At 38.2% G+C, this 23,844-nt stretch overlaps 2 protein-coding genes across 3 annotated transcripts; one reads left to right on the forward strand and one right to left on the reverse strand.

Moving 5' to 3' along the window:
* The first annotated feature begins 4,571 nt into the window (after nucleotides 1-4,571).
* Nucleotides 4,572-14,820, forward strand: sbspon (somatomedin B and thrombospondin type 1 domain containing). Its single transcript, XM_079805770.1, has 5 exons — nucleotides 4,572-5,282; nucleotides 6,893-7,087; nucleotides 9,519-9,594; nucleotides 9,983-10,159; nucleotides 13,951-14,820. Exons 1-5 carry the CDS (start codon nucleotides 5,060-5,062, stop codon nucleotides 14,066-14,068), a joined length of 789 nt encoding a protein of 262 aa, XP_079661896.1. The 5' UTR covers nucleotides 4,572-5,059; the 3' UTR covers nucleotides 14,069-14,820.
* Nucleotides 14,169-21,904, reverse strand: terf1 (telomeric repeat binding factor (NIMA-interacting) 1). 2 transcript variants are annotated; one of them, XM_079805759.1, is made up of 10 exons: nucleotides 21,648-21,904; nucleotides 21,409-21,510; nucleotides 20,687-20,811; nucleotides 18,302-18,388; nucleotides 18,074-18,223; nucleotides 17,574-17,683; nucleotides 17,281-17,319; nucleotides 16,066-16,163; nucleotides 15,601-15,671; nucleotides 14,169-14,664 (listed from the first exon to the last, which is right to left on the reverse strand). In XM_079805759.1, the coding sequence occupies exons 1-10, from the start codon at nucleotides 21,814-21,816 to the stop codon at nucleotides 14,503-14,505; spliced, it is 1,113 nt and encodes a 370-aa protein (XP_079661885.1). In that variant the 5' UTR covers nucleotides 21,817-21,904; the 3' UTR covers nucleotides 14,169-14,502. The 2 variants fall into 2 exon arrangements, with proteins under 2 accessions (XP_079661885.1, XP_079661886.1); XM_079805760.1 differs by having other exon boundaries at nucleotides 14,170-14,664; nucleotides 17,583-17,683.
* Nucleotides 21,905-23,844: the final 1,940 nt, after the last annotated feature.

Here is a 23,844-nt window from a genome sequence, read left to right on the forward strand (position 1 = left end):
TACCTAAACTCGCTCGTTCAGACTTACACACCCTCCAGGAACTTGCGTTCTGCCAGTGAACGACGCCTTGTGGTGCCATACCAGAGAGGCATGAAATCGCTGTCACGGACCTTTTCCTGGACTGTTCCCACCTGGTGGAATGACCTGCCTATCTCAATTCGTGCGGCCGAGTCTGTAGCCATTTTCAAAAAACGTCTAAAGACACATCTTTTCCAGCAACACCTGACCGATCGAGAATAGCACTTATCATTCTATTCATTGTCTGTCTTGTCTAATTTATTTAAAAAAAAAAAAAAAAAAAAAAAAATTATATTTCTGTGCTAGACTAACTGAGACTTGTTACAGCACTTGCATATTGCTGATATTGTTGCCCTTCGACTGCTCTAACTGCTTCTATTGCCCCCATTTGTAAGTCGCTTTGGATAAAAGCGTCTGCTAAATGACTAAATGTAAATGTAAATGAAGCATTGCAAACAATATAATTGGTTTTAAAAACAAAGGAGCAATATAATGTCATGTATAAATGTTGATTTTATATATATATATATATATATAAAAAAAATTTTTTTAAATATATATATATACATTATATAATATTTATACTACGGGGCCGTTGAATGCTTGAATCTGATTGGCTGATGAACGTTCTGAGGTGTGCAATTATTTTCTGGGAGATGCACAGCGAACGTAGTTCCAGGCAGCTCTCTTGACCGCATTACAGTTCCATATCACTTCGCATAGTTAACTGTAATAACGGAAATTACAGGACTAAAAAAACAACATGACAGACGATTTTCCTAAAGTAAATCTTAATATTTACAGTGAATATAACACGTTCAACAACTGGGCGGCAGCAGTATTAGACAGTCCAGATGATAACAACAAAGGGAAGCGGACATCAAAGGCAAGCTTTTCTGTCTCATTACTGAAATCACACGTGCTCGCACACGCACTACAGTTTGCACAAAAAGGTGTTGTCAGCGCTGCCCTGACGATTTGATCAGTTAGCCTATATAGTGGAGCAACATTTTTTCACTAGCGAGGTAATAACAGCGCTGTTTAGAGACGCACAGAGGTAGCCTAATTCACACAAGCGCTCTTTCTCTCTCTCTCTCTCTCTCTCTCTCTCTCTCTCTCTCTCTCTCTCTCTCTCTCTCTCTCTGTCGCTCTCATTCTCTTTCTAATAACTTTATTAATAACTGCAGTAGAATGCTATCAACGGCTCAAGCCTTCGTTAACAGCTTTAAAATTACGTTTCGGAACTAGCAAAAGAGCTGTTGGATGAGACGCGGAAGAAATAGTCCTACTCACAATAGCGATTTAAGTACAAAAACCGGACGAATCCCATTAAATATATAATCGGATCGATGTCTTGAGGTGTGGTAACCGTAGTATAAGCGGAATAATTGACTTCGGGCCGTTCAATTATTAGAATGATAATGCACACCCGAGGTGTAACGGCCACTCCGCTTCGCGTCGTGACCGCATCGCCACCTCGGGTGTGCATTATCATTCTAATAATTGAACGGCCCGTCGTCAATTATTCCTTACATATTTTAAGTTTTTTGCAACAAAAAAAAAATTATTCAGATGCTTGCATCCTTCGAAGGACGCCTCCGAAGGCTGCGAAGGTCGGGCTGAGCGTTGTTTTATGGGATGGTCTAGCCCAAGGAGGACTGTTCCTGTCACCTAGCAACTTTGACAGCTGCTGTTGATGACTGACTAACGTTTACTGGACTTTTTTGAAAGTTATATTAAACTGTCTGAAAATAAAACCGGGTTCACAAACTAACTAAATATGTTCACCATGGTCCATTTCTTAAATAATAAAGAGTATAAACTATATATAATAGCATCTTAGTAAGATTGGTCAACATTTAAACCTCTTTAAAGTTTCTTTTTACATTTGTATCATTAAATATTTAAGTAAGTTGAAACCCAGTACTTGCGTTTAAAAGTTTAATTCTGAAATTTCTCACAAAAAAAACATGTCGTCACTGGCACCCAATGAATTCTGGTGTAGACAAGGCCGCAAAGGATGTTGTATCCTTCATTTCATGGGAAACGATGGGACGCATTTGGAGGAGCCTTCGAATTGGAACAGCCTTCGTCGTGCCGCGGTGGTGCAATCAGTCTTCGAATGCTGCCTTCGAAGGATGCAGCCTCTTAATTGGGACGCAGCTATAGGGTGCTTCTCAATATCCCTCCTCGTTTCCTCACTCTTCTGTCCTCCATCCTATGACATGGAAACTGATCAAGCTCAGCCATCTTGTAGGACATCTCAACTCTCTAATTGCAACGCGAGGAGGTGAGGATCGAGGAGTGAGGAGGCTTTCTGAGGAGTCATTACCGAGGATACACAGGTGTATCCTTTGCGGAAGTGTTTTATCAACTAAACTTGACGCACGTATAAATTCTCCTCCCCCTTCACATCTTGCCTCAGTTTATTAATTATTATTAATTTAATTATCCTTATTGATAAATCCAGCAGTGTAGACAGTGCCGCCGTTCCCACCGCATCATGCGCTGCGTGTAGGGCACGCTCAGGGGGGCACCACAACAAAAGCGACCGCCGCCACAGAGCTTAGGGCATCAAAACGGTGGGACAGGGTGTAGACATCATTCATTTATGACACTTTGAAGTGATAAGGATATATAATTTCACTTGATTTCATCCTCACGTCTTTTCCTTGCGTCCTTCCCTCGCACCCTGAAGGGGTGGAGATAAGACACGAGGAAAGGAAGCTAGGAAAGGAAACGAGGATGCACAAATAAGAATTGAGAAGCACCCATAGACTTGATTACATCATTTGCAGAGCTTCATGGGAGTGGGCGGTGCTAAAGAGCTATTTTGGCGCATGTTGTTTTTTTTCGACTCACTAATTGGGTGTAATTTTCTGTACAGCATCATGGGTAATGTAGTTTTTCACTAGTAATTCTGCTGTTAAATATGATTATTTTAAAAATAAGCTGAAACAACATGGCTTCAAAAGAAGCAAATACCATGGATTAACAATCTCGTAGCTCATAAAAGTTATCGTTCAAAATCAATTTCCCTATGGAGAAAATGCATAGGGATAGCAATGTGGTAACAACCACTCAGAACACTGTAATAGCATGCAACTGCATAGCAACACACTGATCAACACCAAAGACTTTATATACAGAAAGACAGTGCACTCGTATTACAATGAATGGGAGAAAGTCCCACCTTCTAAAGAAAAGAGCCAATAGCCGATTGGTAAAGTTATCGCGTCACTGCAGCTCTGGTTCCTATAGAAACAGTGTTCTGAGACGCATGCTTATGACTGCAAATGCGCATTAGCTTGGTCCAGCCTGAAAAATTCATTTTGTTTGTCATTATATGAACGTTTAGTGGTGATTTCAAATATGAAATTGAATCGTAAGTGGGAGAACAGTTTTGGAAAATTTGACGTTTCCCCATTCAAAGAGATAGGAGCTGTAGTTTACTTGCATGACTGAAATAGCTGCCCACAAGGCGTTTCAACGATGGCCGCCAAGTGAAATGACATTGTCAATAACCACAAAACCCTAGCAACGTGCTAACGTGCTTTTACTCTGCAGTGTCATTCTTAAATCACAGCATTATTAAAGTTGGAATTAATGAGTTTAACCAAATCTAATTAGCCTATTAAAAAGGATCTCCACATAAAGGAGTACCTTAGTGCAGGAGTTATCAAACCCCTTGTGACCTACTTTGTAACCTAAAATGTTCATGTATAAAGATACATTTACCATGTAATGAAAATCTTATAAATATGTGTAAAATCTGGAAAATATTTTTTTTTTCTAAGCTGACAATGTATCTTTTGTATATTTTTTCTCCCCATAGAAAAGGATTGCCAATATACACTGATATATAAGACCGACCAGTGTTTATGACCACATATTCATAACAACAATTTATATAAATATATTTTTTTCCTTTCGCCTTGAAACTTTTCCACAGACCCCCTTGTGAGCCCCTGATGTAACGTGTAATATTATGTAATATGTATCCAGTGTTTTAGTTCAATTGAATGTTCAGTGGTATTTGAATGCTTTCAATAAGTATGTCATAAATCTCTTTTGCATTTCTGAACTTCTCAGATTTCTACATCCACTAATCTTGTAACTTGACTTTGTATAGTTTATGTGAACTTTGAACTCTGCTGTGCAAGGTAGCCATTTTGTTGTAAATAAAACCTGCCTGTGAATCCTGACTCTGATTCAATTATGGCACCGCAATGCAATTAGACAAGAACTAATTCAATAACTTAATTCTCTCACCTAATCACATTTGCATCACTCGAGGAAACGTTGCAGACATACCACAGATAATTAACAAGCATAACAGATGCTCTCTTTGGGAGTTTGCATAGCAGAGGTGGATGCCCTTATGGAGCTACTGTCTGTTCGTGGGCTCGAAACGAAGCATGGTGATGTGACAGCAACAGGGCCGTGTGCTGCCCCAGGCTCTGTAGACTGGAGCAAGGCCAAATCTTCACATTCCTCCTACTGTTTCCCTGCTGTACAAGCTTCTACTGCCTGGTGGAAATGACCTGGGCACTGATCTGAGATCAGTTTGATGTGGTGCGCCAGGGCACAGCGGCCAAAAGAGCAGTACAGAGAGAGAGAGAGAGAGAGAGAGAGAGAGAGAGAGAGAGAGAGAGAGAGAAAGCTCTCACACACCCTTCACTCAAACAACATTTCTCCACCTCTCTTTTTCTCTACCTCGTCCACTTTTGTGTGCTGAAACGAGGGCAGGGACGATTTTTACAGACAAACCAGGGGAGGACATTTAGTTCCACAGAATAGCTCTTTTCTTTCAGCCCAAACTCTCTAGAAACGTGTTTTTATCTAGGCAAACAGAAGAGCTGTGTGCCCACAGGAATTCCAGGTCACAAGGATTCCTCCGGCAAGGATGACTTCACCTGTGACAGATTCATTTCCTCTCCAGGAGTTAGACCTGTGGCATTGACTTTGAGAGGAACTGAAGACCATAACAGGGACTTTTGCCTTTTTAGACCATTGAGGGAGCAAGTTCTTTTTGGACATTATGGGGTTGTTAATGGATCGGAGTGCCCTTCTGGTGGTGGCCGCTCTTTTTGGGATGTACCACTCTGCTGAAGGGGGTTGCTCAGGAAGGTGCTGTCAAGGCACAGATTTCACCTGTTCCACTACAGACTGGAGGATGGACCGTGTCTATGGGACGTGCTATTGTGATGAGAGGTGTGTAAACACTAAAGACTGTTGCTTTGACTACCCAACTGAATGCCCAGGTAAGTGGTTGGTATAATCATATTTGGGCAATTGACAACCTAATTACTGGACACAGTAAAGAATACATTTTAAGAAAAAATATTTTCTGAGTGCAACTCATTTACTGTGGTTTGACGAATGCATTTTTAAAACTATAAATATTTCATGTTGTCTTTCAATTAATATGAGGTCATAAAAACTGAATGTACAATAATTATACAAAATTTATTTTAAGTTGTTTTATTTCTTTGTTTAAAGGGGACCTATTATGCCCTTTTTTACAAGGTGTAATATAATCTCAGGTATCCCCAGAATGTGTCTGTGAAGTTTGACCCCACAGGTCATTTATTATACCATGCTGTAAATGCCCATTTTTGAGTGCAAGGAAAAACATGCTGTTTTCCTGCATGTATCTTTAAATGCAAATGAGCTGCTGCTCCCCATCCTGCTTTCCGGAAGATGACCGAGCCTGTACAGCTCATGCCTCGGATACTCTGTCAAAAATTAAAATATCTGTTTGGGATTGACTATCATCTATACCGCGGTGACGCTGATATGACATTGCAGTTCTTCCTCATCAGGAAAGTTTATTATCTGCATGCATTTTAAAGCCATATCAGTCTAAATTTCTGATATATGGTTTTCTGAGCGCACACATCTCTTTCACATCTTATTACGCTTAAACTGTCAAATACACAAAAAGTTCACATAAACAGTGTGTTATGAACGTAAACAGCAGGAAAGAAATCACATATATATATTAGATCTGAATATTAAAGTGACAGCAGCCTAAGTATCATTATAGGGTGGTTGTGTACACACACTGCCGACACACGTTTATGTTCAAACACCATGTAAAAGTGAATTTTGCATAATAACTCCCCTTTAAATGAGTTATTCTATAGCATGTCACATTGCTTCAGATTGCTGGTATAATAACCTGATTTCACCAAATACAACATGTTCCCGGATCAACATCTTAAATAACCAATCAGATTTGAGGGACAAGTTTACAGTTTATGTCAAGTTTATGCTTACAACCAGAGTTAGGTGCATCTACATCAGTGTTTTGCACCCTCTGATTTTAGGGAGTTATGGTTAGGGTTAGATTTAGGTGTAGGGATAGGGATAGGGTTAGGGTTTGGACAAAATTTTCGACAGGAATGTCAACAATTCTCGTTGAATTCTGATTAAGGACACTCCGTATACCGCATCCTTCACAGGATGTGTCCTCCGGAGGATGCAGCCTTCGAAATTAAATGAAATGAGACACAGCTCATGTGTATTTAAGTTCCTCACCTTCACTCAGTGTTTTCACTCTGTCTCATTTGAGTTAGCATTTGTGTATGTGTTGCTATTATTCTGTTATTTTGCCTCTTGGATTATTATTAAACCCTGTCGCTCACATGATATCACAGAAATAGCAAATCTGAACGATCCAATCAAATCCTGATGGACAAAATCAAGTCCCGGCCTACATTATATTTTCTCAAAACATGCATTTATGCAATCACAAAACTCTCTTTTGGAACTGTAGGGCCCCCGTAGTTGGCCCCAGCCCCCTGGTTGAGAAACCACTGATATATTCTGTAGATTTGTGCAACTTCTCACCTGTGGGTTGTGTTTTTAGCCCAGCCGTGTGTAGTGAGTGAGTGGAGTCATTGGAGTGGGTGCGCACAGCCCTGCCAGCCCTCATTCCGGGTCCGAAGACGCAGTGTTGAAAGACTGCCCCGAAACAGCGGTCAGGCCTGTCCAAGGCTGGAGGAACAGGCCGGCTGCATGGAGTATCAGGATCGCCAGGGCCAATTTTGCGCTCGGACACAAGGTATAAATCTGAGTCAACATGGCTTATACATCTTTTCTACCCAAATGCACGGTGACTTCAATAGTGATATCATTGTAAAGTTGATTTTTCCTTGGACAACACATTTTTAATGAGCTTGTGCGAAACTGCCAACCCTTATCAAAAAGAACTACACTTTAGCATACTTTTAAAAAGAGCCCTTATTACGTACATAATACACTTTAAAGGAATATAGGGTGATTTCAGGGTGATTGGGACACTTTTTGCCATTGAGATGACTTGGAAAAAGTGTTCCAATCACCATGAATTCACCCTACTTATAGGTGCACTGTGTATATTTTAGCGGCATCTAGTGACGAGGTTGCAAATTGCAACCGCCCACCACTCACCCCTCCCTTTTGAAGTACATAGAGAAGCTACAGGGACCGACACAGGACAAATATGTTGTCATCTGAGACAGCAGATAATTGCTAGGGCTCTGTAGAGCAGTTTGTCCGTTTAGGGCTACTGTAGAAACATGGCGATGCAAAATGGTGACTTCACTGTAAGGGGACCCACGGTGTATGTAAAAAAAATTACAGTGATTTTTAACCAGCTGGTCTGAAGGTAATTTGCAGTGGATGTTCATTAATGTTTGACCACAAGTGATAATATAAATATAAAAGTATATCTATTGGTTTATCATTTCATGTCTAGAAAACGTTTTGCTTAGAAAGTGTGCTTGTGATTTCTGTCTTTAAAATAAATAAACACTTACATTTATCTTTAAAACTTAAAAGATTTTGCAGGTTTTCCTACTTACAAAGCATATAGAAGTCTGTCGTTTTTTATCATAGGTACTCTTCAACTGTGAGTGACGGAATCTAAAACAAAAATCCAGAAAATCACATTGTATGATTTTTAAGAAATTAATTAGCATTTTATTGCATGACATAAGTATTTGATACATCAGAAAAGCAGAACTTAATATTTGGTACAGAAACCTTTGTTTGAAATTACAGAGATCATGCGTTTCCTGTAGTTCTTGACCAGGTTTGCACACACTGCAGCAGGGATTTTGGCCCACTCCTCCATACAGACCATCTCCAGATCCTTCAGGTTTCGGGACTGTCGCTGGGCATTATGGAATTTCAGCTCCCTCCAAAGATTTTCTATTGGGTTCAGGTCTGGAGACTGGCTAAGCCACTCCAGGATCTTGAGATGCTTCTTACGGAGCCACTCCTTAGTTGCCCTGGCTGTGTGTTTCGGGTCTTTGTCATGCTGGAAGACCCAGCCACGACCCATCTTCAATGCTCTTACTGAGGGAAAGGAGGTTGTTGGCCAAGATCTCGGGATACATGGCTCCCTTCATCCTCCCCTCAATACGGTGCAGTCGTCCTGTCCCCTTTGCAAAAAAGCATCCCCCAAAGAATGATGTTTCCACCTCCATGCTTCACGGTTGGGATGGTGTTCTTGGGGTTGTACTCATCCTTCTTCTTCCTCCAAACACGGCGAGTGGAGTTTGGACCAAAAAGCTCTATGTTTGTCTCATCAGACCACATGACCTTCTCCCATTCCTCCTCTGGATCATCCAGATGACCGTCATCTTGAACTTCTTCCATTTTCTAATAATTGCACCAACAGTTGTTGCCTTCTCACCAAGCTGCTTGCCTATTGTCCTGTAGCCCATCCCAGCCTTGTGTAGGTCTACAATTTTATCCCTGATGTCCTTACACAGCTCTCTGGTCTTGGCCATTGTGGAGAGATTGGAGTCTGTTTGATTGAGTGTGTGGACAGGTGTCTTTTATACAGGTAACAAGTTCAAACAGGTGCAGTTAATACAGGTAATGAGTGGAGAACAGGAGGGCTTCTTAAAGAAAAACTAACAGGTCTCTGAGACCTGGAATTCTTATTGGTTGGTAGGTGATCAAATACTTATGTCATGCAATAAAATGCAAATTAATTATTTAAAAATCATACAATGTGATTTTCTGGATTTTTGTTTTAGATTCCGTCTCTCACAGTTGAAGTGTATCTATGATACAAATGACAGACTTTTACATGCTTTGTAAGTAGGAAAACCTGCATAATCGGCAGTGTATCAAATACTTGTTCTCCCCACTTCCAAAGATTTTTTAATTTTGGCGCAATTTTTTCTCAAAATAATGTTGATATGGCAACTAGTTAATACACAAAGTTTCGTCATCCTGGCATGTGTGGAAAGTGTTAAACAATGTGTGTTACAACTAACCCCACGTTAGGTTGTGCCCCGCTCTCACCTACTCTATAAGTGTACATTCAATACAATTAAGCCCTCTTGCTTATATTGGCAACATTTTGTGACACATTGCTGGTTAAAAAACCCAGTGCTTCAGTCACAAATCCAGGGACTTTTCAACTTGATGGTCTAAAGTTGATCACTTAGCTGTTTATAGGTGGAAACTAAACAGTGACTGTGTTGGATTAATTCCAGGAGCAGCATTTATTACCACAATGGAGTACAGCAAAGGCAGAACACATGATTTGTATGGGGCCCAAATGGCTGCTGGGTATGTATCACCGTCGATTAAACAAACACAAAGAGACTGTTGATGATGAGAATTTGTGAGAAGCCTGTTTACTCATTTCAACAAATAGTTCATTACTTAAAGTCACCAAAACAGAGTCACCGTATTTAATATCCTACAAATGTTTTGTGCAAACATTTTTATTACAAGTAATAAGTATACAGTATGTAATAAGTAACAAATGCAGTAACAAATTAATTAGTTCTTCATTTATCTGTTAGCATTTAGCTTTCATTGAAAGTGACTTTTTCTTGATACAGCATGTAAAACTTTCTATGTGAATTGAAAGTTAAAAATCACAATGTGACTGTTTCTGATAACTATCTCACAATGGAAGATTTTAAGTCAAGTAATGATGATTTACTCACAGTTTCTGTATGGAGTTCAAGATGGAGTCTCTGACACCACATTGCACGGTGGAGAACAGACCCAATACACGCTGGATGCAGTACTTGAGGGAGGGCTACACTGTCTGCGTGACCTGCCAACCTCCAGCCATGAGCAACCACAGTCGGGGCTGTCAAGGAGACGGTGACCTAGCTGAGAGGTAGTGTACCCATAGTGCCACAGTGTTGTTTAGAGGACCTGTTTCTGATGCAGCAACAGCACATTCTATTACAAGATCAATGTGAGGTCAGAATGTCTTCATGCCGAAACATACACTATATTGCCAAAAGTATTGGGACCGTTCCAATCACTTCCATGGCCACAGTGTATAAAATAACACACCTAGGCATGCAGACTGATTTTACAAACATTTCAGGGGTTGGGCTTGGCCTCTTGGTTCCAGTGAAAGGAACTCTTAATGCTTCAGCATAACAAGACATTTTGGACAATTTCATGCTCTCAACTTTGTGGGAGCAGTTTAGGGAAGGACCCTTCCTGTTCCAACATGACTGCGCACCAGTGCACAAAGCAAGGTCCATAAAAATATGCATGAGCAAGTTTGGTGTGGAGGAGTCCTGACCTCAACCCGATAGAACACCTTTGGGATGAATTAGAGCGGAGACTGCGAGCCAGGCCTTCTCGTCCAACATCAGTGCCTGACTTCACAAATGCACTTCTAGAAGAATGGTCAAAAATTCCCATAAACACACTCCTAAACCTTGTGGAAAGCCTTTCCAGAAGAGTTGAAGCTGTTATAGCAGCTAAGGGTGGGCCAACTCCATATTAAACCATACAGATTAAGAATGGGATGTCATTAAAGTTCATGTGCATGTAAAGACAGGCGTCCCAAAACCTTTGCCAATATAGTGTATAAAGATATTAAGGTTTCACAAATGGCTCTTACAGACTTTTTGTGAATATCAAACTCCCTTTAAGGCAAGTCATTTCACTCGGCAGCCATCTTTGAAATGCCTCTCGGGCAGCTATTTCAGTCATGCAAGCTCCTATCTTTTCAATTGGGGAAACATCAAATTCTCAGAATCTGTTCTTCATATTTGAAATCACTAATGAAATCTGACAACTGTCTCATACATTTTCACACACTAAGGTCGGAAATTAATAAGAACGCTTCCAGAAACCAAGATATGGTGCAAAAAAAGTCTTGTATAAGTTGTTTTTATTATTTATGTGCAATATCACACAAGCAAAAGTGCTGTTTTCCCGAATATCAGCACATTTGCAAATGTGATTTTTATAGAACAAATCAATAAACAATAAGTTAATAAGCTATTAGGTGACTTAAACACAATATTGTCAATGTTTAGTTTTTTTCCCTCCATTTTGCTATAGTTCCAAACAGTAAAGCATCTAATATGAGTAAACTGTCTTATATATATATATATATATATATATAAGCACCATTGTGTAAGAATAACCTTTGACCTTTATGTTTTCTAGTGCTAGAAACCTTCAGTTTACTATTTGTGGCATATGGGTGTTTCTTCAACTGTTTTGATTTTGACTTCACTATATATACAGTGAGGAAAATAAGTATTTGAACACCCTGCTATTTTCCAAGTTCTGCCACTTAGAAATCATGGAGGGGTCTGAAATTGTCATCGTAGGTGCATGTCCACTGTGAGAGACATAGTCTAAAAAAAAAAATCCAGAAATCACAATGTATGATTTTTTAACTATTTATTTGTATGATACAGCTGCAAATAAGTATTTGAACACCTGAGAAAATCAATGTTAATATTTGGTACAGTAGCCTTTGTTTGCAATTACAGAGGTCAAACGTTTCCTGTAGTTTTTCCCCAGGTTTGCACACACTGCAGGAGGGATTTTGGCCCACTCCTCCACACAGATCTTCTCTAGATCAGTCAGGTTTCTGGCCTGTCGCTGAGAAACACTGAGTTTGAGCTCCCTCCAAAGATTCTCTATTGGGTTTATAGGTCTGGAGACTGGCTAGGCCACGCCAGAACCTTGATATGCTTCTTACAGAGCCACTCCTTGGTTATCCTGGCTGTGTGCTTCGGGTCATTGTCATGTTGGAAGACCCAGCCTCGATCCATCTTCAATGCTCTAACTGAGGGAAGGAGGTTGTTCCCCAAAATCTCGCAATACATGGCCCCGGTCATCCTCTCCTTAAAACAGTGCAGTCGCCCTGTCCCATGTGCAGAAAAACACCCCCAAAGCATGATGCTACCACCCCCATGCTTCACAGTAGGGATGGTGTTCTTGGGATGGTACTCATCATTCTTCTTCCTCCAAACACGTTTAGTGGAATTATGACCAAAAAGTTCTATTTTGGTCTCATCTGATCACATGACTTTTTCCCATGACTCCTCTGGATCATCCAAATGGTCATTGGCAAACTTAAGACGGGCCTGGACATGTGCTGGTTTAAGCAGGGGAACCTTCCGTGCCATGCATGATGTCAAACCATGACGTCTTAGTGTTTTACCAACAGAAACCTTGGAAACGGTGGTCCCAGCTCTTTTCAGGTCATTGACCAGCTCCTCCCGTGTAGTTCTGGGCTGATTTCTCACCTTTCTTAGGATCATTGAGACCCCACGAGGTGAGATCTTGCATGGAGCCCCAGTCCGAGGGAGATTGACAGTCATGTTTAGCTTCTTCCATTTTCTAATGATTGCTCCAACAGTGGATCTTTTTTCACCAAGCTGCTTGGCAATTTCCCCGTAGCCCTTTCCAGCCTTGTGGAGGTGTACTATTTCGTCTCTAGTGTCTTTGGACAGCTCTTTGGTCTTGGCCATGTTAGTAGTTGGATTGTTACTGATTGTATGGGGTGGACAGGTGTCTTTATGCAGCTAACGACCTCAAACAGGTGCATCTAATTTAGGATAATAAATGGAGTGGAGGTGGACATTTTAAAGGCAGACTAACAGGTCTTTGAGGGTCAGAATTCTAGCTGATAGACAGGTGTTCAAATACTTATTTGCAGCTGTATCATACAAATTAATAGTTAAAAAATCATACATTGTGATTTCTGTATTTTTTTTTATAGATTATGTCTCTCACAGTGGACATGCACCTACGATGACAATTTCAGACCCCTCCATAATTTCTACATGGGAGAACTTGCAAAATAGCAGGGTGTTCAAATACTTATTTTCCTCACTGTATGTATGTATAATTTAGCAAATTGAGTGCAAATTGCCATTATGGAAAGCCATTAAACACAATGCTGTTAGGATGTTGTGGAAAACAATATAATTGAAGAAACACCCAATGTGTAAACTAATGTTTTGTACCTGTCAGCTGATGCTGTAGAGACTCTTTGGTAACACTTTAGAATACGGTTCCATCATTAATGAAGATCTACACAGGAACAATTGAGTAACACAATATTAACATTCTAGTACTAATTAGCAAGAAACTCTGTTTAACGAATTAGTAAGTAATAGGTCTCCATTCAATGAGGTAATGATTCACTATTAGCTAATCAGTAACTACTATTTTTTTCATACCTCCCAGAGAACTTCTAAGAACTAATATTTACAGGTTTATAATTAATGCACAATTCTAAAGTGATAACTCCCTAGTAATCATTGAAGTCATTGTAAGCTTTTGAATAGTAATGACTCGTGTTACTACATACATGTACTTCTATAGGAATTACTAATTATTTGGATCAACATTGTAAAGTGAAGATAATTGTAACCCACTAGTAATGACTCAAGTATTACCAAATTCATCAGAAGCAATGACTTCAGTCATTACTAGAGTTATCATGCTTTTCACTTCAGAATAATTAGTAATTCCTTCTGAAGGATTTGGTATTACTCGAGTCATGACTAGTGGGCATACCTTCACTTAAGATTGAATTAAACATTATATTGCGTTACTCATTTGTTCCGGTGTAGTTATTCATTAATGATGGAACGGAACAGTATTCTAAAGTCTCACCGACTCTTCTTATCTTGGCAGGGATGAGCTTCTACACTGGCAGGCGGTAGGAAGTCCTCGCTGCAGAGGAACATGGAGGAAAGTACAGAGACTACAGCACTGCTCCTGCCCTCAAGTGCACAGCTTTGTTTTCATCTGAATCGTCTATAAAGATGCTTCTTCAAACTCCTTGTTAAAATTCACAAAAAAGCAATATGTTCTATTACACATATCAAAAGAAAAAAAAAAAAAAAACATCACACATTTACAAAAGATTTATTAAAAGCTCTTTAGTTTTTTTTTTAAATGTACAGTACTGTTTAAAAAACTTTTTTTCTTTTCTTTTTTTCTCTAAAATAAATCCAGGAACAGAATTAAAGGCAAAACAATGCTTTCATTTGTCCTACTTGCATCCTCTACTGGACAAATGTTGGCCTTACAATTAGAACAAACAGCAACAGAACGCTTTGAAAGACATTATACCATTCATCACCAATACTGCTCTGCCAAATGGTATTTCACAATTTTGAATTTACAAAAAAGGCACTGCTGAATTTGAAATCAGAACAGCTTAAAGCTTAAGGCAGCAAAAGCTCAGAAGTCCTCTCCCTTATTCTTCAGGGTTCTCCATCTGTCCTTAAGATTAACACCGGTGCGGTTGTTAAACTCAAAGTCATTCAGGATCATTCTCCAGTTGCCTTCCCCGCGCTTCCTCACACCCGCTTTCAGCTTCCGATCTTCTTCCGCAGTCCATTTCTGAAAAAAAGAAAGAAATGATGCTGTTTATATGTTCAAATATGTGTGCTGTACACTCTTTGTTGTTTGACTTTGTTAGGACATTCATTGGTATAATGCTTACCCTAACCATCACAACCATGCATTCTTTTTTTAAATCAAAACTTGAATGTGGGCAAATAAAAATAAATAAAAAAAGACTACAATGTCAGACTACAGCGTGCATAAGCAATGCTTTCATCAGTTGTTCCTGCTGCTTTTTCGCCTGTGTTTTGAACATAGACTGTAAAAAAGATGCCCCTTCGCTATCTTCCATTGTAGAAAAGTGAAGCCACCAATGTCCCAATATGGCGCTGACATTTAGTGCTGATTTGGGACCTGCGTCTGTGCTGTAGAGAGCAGGAAGTAGAGCCGTGATATCAAAACATCACCCACACTCCTGCAGTATCTGTTAGTACAGTTCACTGCGGAACAACCCATTATGTCTGTGTGAAATAAAACAGTTAAAATGTAGAAATTAAAGCTAAAGCTCCAATCTCCTCCCAAAAAAAGTCTGTTAGTGCCTCAGTGACAACTTCGCTCAGAGAAGCTGTAAATCACAGCTTTTTTTATTATTATTGGAAGTGTAATTTGATTGGTTAGTTTATCTCGTCCCATTAGAATACATGGAGGAGGCGGGGTTTATGAGCTATAATGGGACCAGCCACCTGGGGATGATCGAGGCGCTTTGGCTTCACATTTCAGTGTGCGGCACGCTTGGTTGATCCAGAGATCCTGTACTCTTTTAGAAAATGCGTAATAGCGCCCCCTACCGTATAACAGTGAAAAGCCAAAAAAAAAAAGAGTAAATGGCGGGGAAAGAGTAAAAACAAGTCGTAACCCTCAAACAGTCATTTAAAGTGGTTTCAGACACACACACACACACACACACACACACACACACACACTGTAACTCACCTTTCTGGTTTTGCTTGTAACACTAACATTGGTTTGTAATTCCGAAGGGCTACTACTTCTCCTAGAAACCTCTGTGTGGATAAAATGAGATTGTATTAATGGTTAGAGTTTTTTCCATTTGAATGAGTTGTTCCAAACCCACATGATGTTATTTCTACGGAACATAAAAAGAGAAATTTGAAGAAATGTTTTATGAGACATGAAAACCAATGACTATTGATGTTATAAAGACCAGAACATACAATCATCTGTGAAAATGGTGAACATAAACTTCCGCATTGAAAAGATCTACAGTATGTTAAGTTCCATGTATTTTCCTCATGGAAAAACAACATAGGTTTGGAACAACATGAGAGCCAGCACATTTTTAGCTTAACTACTCCTTTAACAACATCCAGAAGTACAAAAGAATTCAGTAAAACAATCTAAATCAAAATCACAAACAAAATCCACTGAAGAACTTACTGCAAATGGAGGTTCTCTTGCATGTGGTTCGCTCTTTCTTTGCAGTTTCTGGTTTCCACGGGTCATGAGTTTGTTTGGAAAGAAGTCTCCTTTTGGGTCTGTGACACATACAGAATTTACAATTTAATGTTTATAATTTGTTTTCACTTATTAAAGCAATTTGATATAAGTGATAAGGTGACATCGATGCCAGCTCCACTTGAAAATGATGATTTGTCACACAAATAATTACGATTTACGTTCTTTTTTCTTCACCTGTTTGTCACTTACAGTGTAAGCATATTTTTTTACTTGGAATCATACATATAATAAATACAATTTATAATAAAAATAGGCCTATGAGATTTACTTAAAGGTGCACTGTGAAAATTTTAGCAGCATCTAGTTGTGAACCGCTCACCCCTCCTTTTTGAAGCACATAGAGAAGCTACGGTTGCCGCCACAGGACAAAGATGTTGTCGTCTGAGAGAGCAGAGAGAGGCTAGCACTCTATAGAGCAGTTTGTCCGTTTAGGGCTACTGTACAAACATGGCGGCGCAAAATGACAACTTCACTGTACCCGAGGTGTATGTAGATAGAAATGACTCATTCTAAGGTAATAAAAACATAACTGTTCATTATGTAAGGTCTTTATACACAACTGAAAACAGTTATGTATATTATATTGCATTTCTGTCAATAGAGCCTCATAAATATTACACACTGCACCTTTAAATGCTGTGAAAATTAATATGTATAATATAATATTATATAACCACAATGTAATTTCACTTATTTGGATGACCAAACCCTGATTAAAATTCACAACTATTGCGGTTCTCAAATAATTGCGATTAAATCAAATAACTACAATTAGATGACTAATCAATAATTGCGACAGGTCTACTGATGGTGACTCTTAAGGCCCATTCACACCAAGAACCATAATTATAAACATAACTGTAACGATTACTATATTAGCGTCCTCACGAGCAGACAGTTTTCGAGCTCCTTAAAGCAGAAAGACTGTTCATCAGCTGGAAAACATTGTTCTTAAAGGAATTTCAATAATATCGTTATAGCAGTGGTGTGGACTCTGCTATTCTCTTATATTTGTAACAATTTTTAGATCTATATCTTTATCATTATAGTTCTCCTTCTTGGTGTGAACAGGCCTTTAAAAAGTTAATATATTGTAATGTATGCTGCTGTTGAAATAACATTCAAGGCCCTCACCTCATATTTAGCACCAGTGGATCCACCCTTTCCTCATTTCTGTATGGAAACACCAGCACCAAATAAATAAATAAAACTATAAATTATCATACATTTTCTGTTGGAATGCACATATTAAAAAAAGTCTATACAATTAAAGAATTTACTTTAGAAAAAAAAAGGTTTATTAAATGTATAAATGACCAGAATTAGATACATTTTATTTCATATTTACACAATAAATAAAGTGTCATTTTATTGTAATCATAGACATCTGCAGTTTAAAATGTTGTAGATGAGAAAGATGATTTTACTCTTCTGACTGAATTGATTCTGGGCTGGACGGCATCCTCTCACTTCTGTCCTCTTCTGATAAGGTTTTCTCTGATCTCTCATGACGTGCTTGAACTATTTTTGATGCTGCCTAAAACAAACATACACACACAAACTGGTGATAAATTCACATTTCTTGTTATAAGCTGTAAAACACAAGGTCTATAAATCACAGTCAAAGTAACCCATTTGCAGCAACATGACTGCATATTCAATATGTTGTCACCACATCCTTACTTTTCTTCAGTGGTTATTGAGGGTGAAGCTAACAGCAACATTTCAATACCCTCATGAATGAAAAAATAATTCTAAGAGATCATTAGGCAAATTCCCAGTATATACGGTAACCACATTGAAACCACAGCCAATGAAGCCCATTAGCACTGGAAGTATTTTTCCCCACAGGATGTAACACACAAATCACATAGTTTATCGTAAGGTGAATCGTTTTTTTGTATGCATAACAAAAAAGGCCTCATACTTCGAGTAAGAAGACAGAGGAACCTTCCAGGCTGAATGCAACGAGGAACATGTCAATGTGCTCCAACAGCTGGTTGAAGGTTAGGTTCATCAGAAGTGGATCATATGCTTCTTTCTTACTCACAATGGTGGTAAGCTTTCCTTGCAGTTTCTGAGACGGACACAAAATGATGTTAATTTGCTGCATTGTAAGAAAAAGCATGTTAAGCTGTAACAGGTAAATGCACACCTCCGGTATTTCAGTCTTTTTTTCCAGCCACTGCAGGGTTTCCTTTGCCAACTGTGAATTCCCTTTCTTCACACACACAGCGACAGACTTGGACACACAATGAAAACACTCATTTACATTTTTATTACTTCAAGCCACCATGAAATCAAAATGGACAATTCTTGTTTTATAGAATATTGCAGGATTATTTTAGTCGACCCATAGATCAGTTTAGCCAATTCATCAGCACCAATCACCTATTGCTGGAAAAATTGGTTAACTGCAAAAATTCACAGATTTTTCCGGGTTGCGTCTGTTGCTGAGAAAGGTCACTATACAGTACAAGAGCGGCCTATAGAGGTGCAATAAAAACTATCACTGCCGCCTCATGGAGTTTGTTTTGACACTTGAGGCCGTGCGCTTTCCTACATTCCACAGAGCAGGACAATTCAATTGCAGATATAAAACAGAGACAATGAAACGGTATGTATACAGTACACTACTGTACATTTTCATATCATTGTAAAGTAATTTGTTGACTAGAGGATGCATTAGTTGAGAACAGCAGTATGTTTGCTGTCAAGGATGAGAGGACGCTAACATTAATAAAGCTGTTAATGGAGGGAAAAAAAACAACAAGCCCGATGTAAATGTTTAATGTCATGATTGTTACATCTATCACTGTAACACATTTTGATTAGATAATTGTTCTAAAATAGAATCAAATAAATTGGGAAGAGAATACATGTGTCTAATTTCAATGCTATGACGTTTGTGTAGATATTTAAAGATGGCCATCTTTAAGCATGACTGTTTGGCTTTATAAGAAATGGTAATTTCTTATAAACAATAAGAGTTGATTTGTAACTAAGTCTAATAAAAGTATTGTTCATTGTTCATTTTTAACACTTAAGGCCTGTTCACGTGGAGACGATTTTCGTGCGCGTTTAACGCCTCGTGACTAAACAAAGGGCGCCAATGTGAGTGTGCACACCGACGCGCAAAACGGCAGGCGTAAAAGCGTCATTTAAAAAAAAAAACGCCTCGGTTTCGTTTTTTATTTTGACGCGGCGCGTTAAAAACTGGCCGACCAATGAGATCAGCGCTTTTGTTCACGTGCCTGGAGCTGCTGAAGTGACAGTAAAACAAGACTTGGTGGCGCTCAAGCACAAAACGGTCTTGCAGAGCACGCATTGATACGACGAAGAAGTAGTAAGTAGAAGATGAAGAAGATATAGAAGAAGATGAGCTGCTAAAGCTGCTTGCCAGATGGTTAAAAAGTGTGTGAATGGTTTTGCCATAGACATAATATGTCTGTGGTTTTGGCAAGCACGTAAATACTGTCTCTCTTCTTCTTCTGTGTGACAAGTGAGTGTCAGAAGCGTAAAGTGCCGCAGCACCACCTTGTGTACCGGGAGCGCATCTACTGAATGTGCACGTTCACTCGGCGCATCGCCAGTGAAAATCGCTTGGGTGTGAACACTCAAGACGCGCTGAAAAATGTCACAAAAAACGCTGGCGATAAGCGCGTGCGATATTCGTCCCGGTGTGTACAGGCCTTTATGAATACATTTTAAAGTTGTATCTCTTAACATTAGTTGATGAACTATGAACTAACATATGATAAAAGGTATAATATGTATTTTTATTTAAAAAGTACAGTACATTTTCATGCTTCAGTACGGTTTTAAAATGTTTGTAATAAAGTTCAACACTGATTTATGTGTTATATGCATTGCTTTTATTCAGTGTCTATTTTAAACACAATCGGTCGATTAATCTCCGGAAAAAAATAGCATTTGGGGGTTAAAATATGTGTTATTTGGGCAGGGCTGCCTGCTAAAATTCACATTCCTGGGTCTGTATTTCACATAATTGGGGTCGGACTTGGCAACACAGTGCAGTTGAGTTCTGTTGACATTTGACAATTAATGTTATGCGTCGCTCCGTTGCTCTGATTGGTTGTAGGTCTATTTAATTGAGGTCTTTCCTGGTTCGGTTGAAACACGCCCCATAATCACAGCCCAACTGAGCAGTATCAGACGACGACGTCAGGCAAGGTAAAATCCATTATCGGTCGACATCTTTTTTTATTTAGTTTATAGGATTTATTATTTATCATTATTTTTAACATATAAATCCAATAATTTCCTGACAAAATCATGTCCCGGCAGTCTCGCCCTAAATCATCCCACTCTGATATATATATATATATATATATATAAATAAATATGTCCAAGCAGGGAAGAAAAGATGATCAAAACTGGTTTCATGCTGACTTTAGACATATTAAAACCCTACAATGTTAAAGTCAAGTCAAGTCACCTTCGTTTATATAGCGCTTTTCACAATATAGATAGCTTCACAATGATAAACAACGGTCACTCTCAAACAAACAGTACATACCTGAACAATCAGTAGCGTCTTGATCTTATCGTGTAAAGCTGTATCAGAAGATTCCTTTAATGATTCCCAAATCGGCAGCGCTGACATCAAGGGAGTGATTTGAGCCATGTGTTCATAACGGACATCTTAAAAACACAACACATGATGGGTAAGTGTGAAAGTTTCAGACCAGCTGATGGAAGTCACTGAATCTTTAATTTACATTTGTTTTTATATTTAGAAAACATAAATAATCAAATATGTCTACTATTTGTAATATATTTTCATATATGTGTGTGAAAATGTATTAAAAATAATATACATTTGATTAAAATTAATAATACATCGATCAGTACAGTATATACTTTTTAATTTGGTTTACACATATATGTATAAATAATGCAAATTTTTTACAGTGGAAATTAGGTATTTTCTTTATACATATATAGCTGCCTTTAAACATTTTTGAATGGGGGATGATCATATTTGGGGGTCCGTGGAATCTAAATTATTGAAAACCCCTGCTCTAGGCAAAAAGGACTTTTAAATCCTTCAAATGTTTTTCCAGGACCGTGAGAACCCTACATCTTCGAGTTACATTATAGCTGTATAATGTCCAAATATTATTGCAAATGGCTGAGGCCCAGTTTATTTGTTGTAAAGAAAACCTTTAAACCAAAGCATAATAGTTTCTGGCAAATAGAAGTAACGTATACATGGCCAATTAATAATGTTGACATTACCCAGGTTTTCCCCGTCTATTACTCTGGCAAGGAGGCAGCAGATCGTCCTCTGAGAGGAAAGATCTGACCTGTGGGAACATGACTCGAACTCATCCACCAATGCTGCGGAAAGCACAATACAACATATGAGAATGCAATACTAGTGACATTTCTAATGCAAGTAAGATAGCCTAAACAATAAAAGCATATAGGATTAACTTTTGAAGTCCGTTAGTAGAATCAAAACACATTAGCGTTACCTTCAAATATTTTTAAAGCTTTATGAAACTCCGGGGAAGATCTTGCTTTGAAGTGCCGACATAGTGTCGCGAAATAATAGTCGATCATCCATGATTGAACAACACTTTCGACTTCACCTAAATTCGTTTTATCAGTTGAGCAAGAGATCTCATCAGATGTACACTCCATCTTCAAGTTTGTTTATGCAGAAATAACAACAAACATTCGCGCCAACTGTTTTGTGCGGGCGGAGTTTATCAGAAGCTCAGGCCACAGCGACTCCAACCGGCGAGGAAGAAAGAACAATAGCGACTTTTTGAATAACAGCTTTCTTTTCTCACATTATTATCACAACTACATGAACTCTAATGTGAATTTTATAGCACTTTGCTTTGGTCAGATTTTTGCAGTGTCCCCATGTAGGCCTACTAGGCACTAACTTCCACCATGAAACGTTTTTGGTCATTTTGGTGGGAAAACTAGCATAAACATCATCAGTAACGTTATGTGAGTAGCCTATTAGCAATGGATATTATGCCTTCTGTAATGTCTTTGTGGTAGCTGGTTTGTCTGAATCTAAAATATTACACCCTGTTTGATAAAATTACAGAAATTAGTATGATAAACATTTTATAAGAATGTACCATCATGCTAATTGACAGTCAATCCCTCACTAAATGGCCAGGTTCAGCTACTTTTGTCCATCTTATTAAGTATATCATGTTAATTATATAAATACAATAATGTCTATGGTGTTAATTGTCTTATCCTTGTTTAAATAATCAATAATTAGTCAAATTATATTGCAAAATAACAACATAAGTATTTTCATTGCTAGAGCAATGTACCTGGATACACTCTATAATGTTTATATTGTACATACTTTTATAAACAAATACATAAAATGAATTAAAAGAAGAACCTTAAAGGGTTAGTTCACCCAAAAAGTTCTGATATCATTTACTCACCCATGTTGTTCCAAACCTAAATGATTTTCTTTCTTGTTAAACACAAAACAAGATATTTTGAAGAATGTTTGTAACCAGATAGGTGACGGTAGCCATTGACTTCAATAGTAGGAAGGAGAAAAAAAAAACACTATGGAAGTCAATGGCTACTGTCAAACCGTCTGGTAAATGATGACAGAATTAAAAATTTTGTGTGAAATATCCCTTTAATGTCTAATACATTTTTAAAATCCTTTAATTAATTTAGTGACTGCTGTTGGAGGAAAACTTCGCCAAATACATGTAAACTAGCAACAAATGCCCAGATAAAAGGATCTAACAAGTCATTCCCTTCACTCCCAAGTATTTATAAATGATATTTCTCTATTTACACTCTGAAAGACTGAAAGAAAAATCTGTGTAGCAAATAAACCAACACTAGGTGTCAGACTAGTTCAACGTTCAGACTAGTTCTATGTTCTATCATGAACTCCGGCATTAGATGACTGAAGCAGTGCATCTGGGTGTGGAATTTGCTTCTATAATTATGCCAAATTTCATTACATTTTGATGAAAGCCTTATAATACATGTACAAAAGCAAAGTACTCAAGGTAACAGTGCTTTAAAACTTCTGACATTGCTTCAAAAATTATTTAAGGCAGTAATAAGGTCGAAATAATGTTTAGAACATGCAAATTATATTAAGACTAAATCATTTTCTATTTATAAATAGTTATAGTATTAATACAAAAAAAATATTCTACACTTTTTCCTTCTATATACCCCACAGGATAAGCACCCTTGAGCAATAGGGTGGAATATATGAATATAATATATAGATGTTTGATGGGCAGGGGGTCTTAATATGGCAAGGAACTAGTTTGTCATTCATGATACCACCTATTTTCTATTAATTTAGAAGAAAAACGTTCTTGCTTTTGTGCATTGTTGCATTTATTTGATCAAAAATACATTAGAATTTAAAAATTATGAATTATTATTACAATTGAACTGTTTTCTATTTAAATATATTTTAAAATTTAATTTATTCCTGTGATGGCAAAGCTGAATTTTCAGCATCATTACTCCAGTCTGTAGTGTTGAAAACCGTTGTGCTGCTTAATAATATTTTGTGGAAACTGATCAAACGTTTTGAATGTGTTCCTGTTTTACATGTTAAGTCATGTAATTGTATTCATGTGTTTGCAGTTTTTCTGTACTATGAAGAGGAAAAGGCTTGAATAAAGACAGGAGATGGAAGGTGCAGAA

Source organism: Gobio gobio (genome assembly GCF_949357685.1).
Source record: "Gobio gobio genome assembly, chromosome: 23".
NCBI lineage: Eukaryota > Metazoa > Chordata > Actinopteri > Cypriniformes > Gobionidae > Gobio > Gobio gobio.

What these genes read in the sequence shown, in the direction of transcription:
- terf1 (XM_079805759.1), bottom strand. Translation starts at nt 21,816, where the DNA reads ATGGAGTGTACATCTGATGAGATCTCTTGCTCAACTGATAAAACGAAT. An exon ending in GAATCAATTCAGTCAGAAGA is followed by an intron (nt 17,320 to 17,573) that starts GTAAAATCATCT and finishes GTTTCCATACAG; the next exon opens with AAATGAGGAAAGGGTGGATC. An exon ending in TTACAAGCAAAACCAGAAAG is followed by an intron (nt 14,665 to 15,600) that starts GTGAGTTACAGT and finishes TCTTTTTTTCAG; the next exon opens with AAATGGACTGCGGAAGAAGA.
- sbspon (XM_079805770.1), top strand. Translation starts at nt 5,060, where the DNA reads ATGGGGTTGTTAATGGATCGGAGTGCCCTTCTGGTGGTGGCCGCTCTT. An exon ending in GGGGCCCAAATGGCTGCTGG is followed by an intron (nt 9,595 to 9,982) that starts GTATGTATCACC and finishes ATTTACTCACAG; the next exon opens with TTTCTGTATGGAGTTCAAGA. An exon ending in GACGGTGACCTAGCTGAGAG is followed by an intron (nt 10,160 to 13,950) that starts GTAGTGTACCCA and finishes TTATCTTGGCAG; the next exon opens with GGATGAGCTTCTACACTGGC.